At 42.0% G+C, this 5,690-nt stretch overlaps 1 protein-coding gene across 1 annotated transcript in view; it reads right to left on the bottom strand.

Annotated features, from left to right (window-relative positions):
* GNPTAB (N-acetylglucosamine-1-phosphate transferase alpha and beta subunits) overlaps positions 1 to 5,690 on the bottom strand; it is an 81,949-nt gene that overhangs the window by 53,682 nt on the left and 22,577 nt on the right. Inside the window, exon 2 of the mRNA XM_003783472.3 lies at positions 3,172 to 3,257. Coding sequence (XP_003783520.1) covers positions 3,172 to 3,257 — 86 coding nt within the window. The remainder of the gene's footprint in view (positions 1 to 3,171; positions 3,258 to 5,690) is intronic.

Raw genomic sequence — 5,690 nt, 5'->3', positions numbered from 1 at the left:
AAAAAAAAAAACAACTATCTGCCCACATGTAAAGTATCCAAGGTCATTTCCCATCTCCTCCCAGGTAGTTTATGCTCAGACTAAAAATAAATTTTTAAAAACTACTTAAATGAAATATTTTAAAAAGAAAAGGTTATAAAAAAATGGAGGAAGAGAACTGCATTTTCTGAAGTTTTCCTGTAAAATTACTTATATGCTATTAAAGATTTTTTTAACATACTCAAGATAGATCTATATGTGCTCTGTGGAGAAAATCAAAATACACTTACAATATATGCATTGTATACTGTATATATTACATGACGAGTCTAATTCTCTGAGAAAACTGATAATCCAAAGGAGACAGTGTCCTCTGCACGAGGACAATGAGTCAGTTGTTTTTCTACTATTAGACATGGTCATGATGAGTCTGAATCTTTTGTTCACAGATGAGAAGGAAGGCTTTATCTTAGAGCTAAAAACTAAGTCACCTGTGACTCAGAACCGAAGCCATGGTGACTCTGATACAACTTTTATTTTAAACACTATAGTTAAAGTGAATATTAAGGTCACTAACAGCCCTTGGTTCTATAGTCTCCAAAGTAGCAAGAAAACACAGAACGTAAATAGCACTTAGAACCAAAGAGTTGGAAGAGATTTTACACTTAACCTAATATCCACATTTCACAGATGGCAAAACAGATTCCAGACTGACTTAATGCCTCACAACTAGTAGCAATGAAAAACTTACATAGAGTGGAATTTTTTTTTTCCCATTCAGGACAAACAACATTAAAAATATTTTTACATTCTCAAGTTGAGAAAATAAAAAGAAAAATGATATATACAGACTAGCATAGAAATAAAAACATTCATAAAAATGAAAGTATTTTAAAACATGTCAGAACGTGGTATACTGTATTATGATCCACTTATAGTGTATCAAAATTAGACAATTTTGAATATCCCTACATAACAACTGAACTTATTATTATTTTTTTTTTGAGACAGAGTCTCACCCTGTCACCCTCAGTAGAGTGCCATGGTGTCCATAACCCCTGGGCCCAATGATCCGGATTCACCTCAGTCTCCCAAGTAGCTAGGACTACAGGTGCCCTCCACAATAGCTATTTTTAGAGATGGGGTCTTGCTCTTACTCAGGCACCTCTTAAACTCCTCAGCTTAAGCAATACACCCTGCCGCGGCTTCCCAGTGTGCCAGATTACAGGAGTGAGCCACCACGCCAGGCCCAATCAAATTTTTAGTGCAATCTAAAATTAGGGGACACATTTCATGCAAAGATTTTTTTTTTATTCTTTAGAAAGAGAATGAAAGTGTTTGACTAAAACTACTAACTTCAAAATCTGCATTTTTCTAATAAGCTAGTTTTCTTTTTTGAGACAGAGTCTCACTATGTTGCCCTCGGTAGAGTGCTATGGCATCACAGCTCACAGCAACCTCCAACTCTTGGGCTTAAGTGATTCTCTTGCCTCAGCCTCCCAAGCAGCTGGGACTACAGCTGCCTGCCACAATGCCTGGCTTTTTTTTTTTTGGTTGTAGTTGTCATTGTTGTTTGGCAGGTCTGGGCCAGTGTATGTAGCTGGAGCCAAGCTAGTTTCTTTCCAACGTAAGACATAAGAATAGGTGCTCAGGCTCAGCACCTGTGGCTCAAGTGGCTAAGACTAGCCAAGTACAACCAAGGTGGCGGGTTAAATCCAGCCCAGGCCCGCCAAACAACAATGACGGCTGCAACCAAAAAATAGCCGAGTATTGTGGCGGGCGCCTGTAGTCCCAGCTACTTGGGAAGTGGAGGCAGGAGACTCGCTTGAGCCCAGGAGTTGGAGGTTGCTGTGAGCTGTGATGCCACAGCTTGAGGCTCTGTCTCAAAAAAAAAAAAAAGAATAGGTGCTCAATAAATGCATTTTTTAAAAAAGCCTATCAATGTTTTTGTTTTGGCCAGGGCTGGGTTTGAACCTACCACCTCTGGCATATGGGGCTGGCACCCTACGTAGTCCTTTCAGCCAAGGCACCACCCTAAAAGTCTATCAATTTTGAACTTTCTTTCAGGAAATCAGTTGTTGGTAAAATGAAAATTGGAGAAGCAGGAAATTATATTTCATTAACAATCCTTTTTGTTGTTGTTGTTGTTGAGACCGAGTCTTACTTTGTTGCCCTCAATAGAGTGCCATGGTGTCATAGCTCACAGCAACCTCAAACTCTTGGGCTTAAGCCAATTCTCTTGCCTCAGTTCCCCCAAGTAGCTGGGAGCACTGGTGCCCACCATAACACCCAGCTATTTTTTAGAATCAGGGTCTTGCTTTGTCTCAGGCTGGTCTCAAACTTGTGAACTCAGGCAATCCACCCACCTCAATCTTCCTGTAATCTGAAGTGTTGGGATTACAAGTGTGAACCACTGCACCCAGCCTTAAAACTCCTTTAATGCAGTGTTCTCAGAGCGCGGCCACCAGACCAGCAACTTCCATATCACCAGGAAACTTGACAGAAATGCAAATTCTCAGATCCCCTCTGAGACCCACAGACTCAAGAAGTCTGAGCTGGGAGGAAGAAACTGTTATTTTCTTAGGCTCTCCACTGCAAACCAAAGTTTGAGAACTACTACATTAAGGAATAGTTCTCAAACTTTTCAGTCTGCAGATCTTTAGCAACTGAAGGAACCAAAGTGCTTCTGTTCATAGGTTACAATTATCTACATTTACCATTTTAAAAACAAATTAACAAACCAAAAAAACCTGAAACATTTAAACAATGCTACGACATTTTAAAACAACAATAATAGGTCAGGCACAGTGGTTTAAGCCTATGACCCTAGCACTCTGGGAGGCTAAGGCAGGAGGACTGCTTGAGGCCAGGAGTTTGAGATCAGCTGGAGCGACATAACAAGACCTCAGATGTACAAAAAATTTAGAAATTAGCTGAGTGTCATGATACATGGCTATAGTTCTAGCTATTCAAGAGGCTGAGACAGGAGAACTGAGCCCCAGGAGTTGGAGGTTACAATGAGCTATGATGGAACCACTGCACTCCCACCTAGGTGATGGAGCACACAAATAACATAACCACATCTTTAACTTGCAAAGATCCTTCAACAGTCATATTTAAAGCATGGATGATTTCATGACCCATTATTTAGGTCCAAATAACAGATATTCTTCAAGATCGAGTTCTTCTCACCGATTCTGAAAGGACTTCCCAGCAACATTGTCTCTATAGGAATCAAATAAAACATGATATTGGTCTCGGCTCCATTCCAGAACCACCTAGAAGAAAGAAAAAGAAACAATGTTATCTCTGTGTCAAAAACTAAGAGTGTCTCTATGAACACATGTCCTAGAAAAAGCCAACACAACTAAACATATGTAACTTTCCTTTCATTTTAATGTCATTAGGAACTGCTGGAGGGATAGGTAAAGCAATCAAAATCCATTCCTTCACTTGCTGTCCACCACATACCAGACGCGGTGCTACGTCATGATGACCAAGCTACAGTCTCTGACCTGGACAGCCTAAACATTTAGTGTCTCGGGCGGCGCCTGTGGCTCAAAGGAGTAGGGCACCAGCCCTATATGCCGGAGGTGGTGGGTTCAAACCCAGCCGCGGCCAAAAACTGTAAAAACAACAACAACAACAACAAAATATATATCTTCATTTACAAAATATTCCTTACACAATTTTATAAATATTTATAAAATTGTCTCTGCATGTTGGCCACCTCTTTGTAAAATTAAGAAAATCAGCTGTAGCTCAGTGGCCAGGGCACCAGCCACATACAAGGGAGCTGGCAGGTTCGAATCCAGCCCGGGAAAACAATGACATCGGCTACCAAAAAATAGCTGGCATTGTGGCGGCCACCTGTAGTCCCAGCTACTTGGGAGGCTGAGGTGAGAGAATCTCTTAAGCCCAAGACCTTGAGGTTGCTGTGAGCTATGATGCCATGGCATTCTACCCAGGGCAACAAAGTGAGACTCTGTCTCAAAAAAAATAAAATAAAATAAAACGAAATAAAATAAAATCAAGAAAATCCTTGAGGGCAAATGGTATCTGCCTAAACAGGTTTTTAATGCACACATAATTTAATTCTGAGAGGAGAAAAAGATCAACAAGGACACTTACTAGGTATGGAAGAGAAGCAAGCCTCAGGATTTAAGGCAAGAAATAACAGGTTAACACTCCTGTTTTGCTACTAATCATCAAGCCTTGAAGGGACAAGATAAACACCAGCTGCTGTGCTAGTCTTTTGGTTGTGTAAGTAGGTCTGGACAGGAAGAACCCTTTATCTGACAAGATCTGGAGCATTCCGGGTGGTGTGGCCATAGATAAGAACCCTTTATCTAGATTGGTTCCACGGATTTTTTTTTTTTTTTTTTTTGAGACAGAGTCTCACTATGTTACCCTCAGTAGAGTGCTATGGTGTCATACCTCCCAGCAACCTCACACTCTTGCCTCAGCCTCCCAAGTAGCTGTGACTAAAGGCGCCCACCAAAACACCCGGCTATTTTTTGGCTGTCGTTGTCATTGTTATTTGGCAGGCCCGGGCTGGATTCAAACCCGCCAGCTCTGGTGTATGTGGCTGGCGCCCTAGCCACTGAGCAACAAGTGCCAAGCCATCTCATACACGTTTTTAAATCAATGGATTAGAGGACAGCAAAAAAAGTGTTTGGATGGCCATCTTGAGGATCTTTTGAGTTCCCCAAACTTGTCTTTCTTAGAACAAAATTAGAAGACTGTGGTCCTAAAATTAAATAATCTGAGTGAAAGGCATACTTTAACTGGCACCTTAAAGCTGCTAAATGCATTCAGGAGCCTAAAAATCTTGAGATAAACAGTTAAGAAAGTACAAGGCCTTAAGGACCTGAAAGTCTTTCCTCTGTGGAAGAGATGTCCCTTCTCTTCTATCTGTCTGTTCCTCCTCTCTATCCTTCTTTGGCCTGCTAAAACCTTCCCCTTGAAAGTTAAACCCACCAAAGAGCCCTCTAAACCCCTTATTTCTTTTTTTTTTTTCTTGGAGCAAGGCTGATCTCTGAGCCTAAGGTCACTGAGGACCCTCACCAGATTTGCTGACGAATGCAACACAGTCAGGCTTATTAGCCAGATGTTTCTAACCAATACTAGTAGGTTCACTGGTGAAGGTCAGGTACAACACTGACAGCCAAGGCATACTGGTGTGATTCTGAGGGAAATTTAGGCAAAACACTCCCAAAGACTGTGGTAGAGCCTGAGGCACAGGGGAAAAAAATCCCTGTAGGCCTGCACCCAAGAACCTAATAAGCCAATTTACAACTATCACTGGCCCAGCTCGTAGTGAAAGAAAATGCTGGATGACCTATGAATGCCGAACCTACTCAAGTAACTTTTAATTCTGTCTGTGAACGGTCTCTGCTGAGAACTTCCAGCTTGTCAAAAAGAGTCTGCGTGGACTGGGAAACTATGTGCACTCCTGATGTAGTTAAGCTGGCAAATCGGCTTGCCAGTACTCTTGAGATCACTTCTACAAAGAAAACCACGGGCAGTGCCTGTGGCTCAGTGGGTAGGGCGCCAGTCCCTATACCAAAGGTGGAAGGTTTGAACCTGGCCCTGGCCAAACTACAACAAACAATGGCCAGGCTTTGTGGCAGGCACCTGTAGTCCCAGCTACTTGGGAGGCTGAGGCAAGAGAATCGCCTAAACCCAGGAGTTGGGGGTTGCTGTGAGCT

Source organism: Otolemur garnettii, unplaced genomic scaffold (genome assembly GCF_000181295.1).
Source record: "Otolemur garnettii isolate 467f Iridium unplaced genomic scaffold, OtoGar3 scaffold00007, whole genome shotgun sequence".
NCBI classification, from domain to species: Eukaryota; Metazoa; Chordata; class Mammalia; order Primates; family Galagidae; genus Otolemur; species Otolemur garnettii.
The sequence above is the reverse complement of the archived record's forward strand: the minus strand, read 5'-3'. Positions and strand labels throughout refer to the sequence as shown.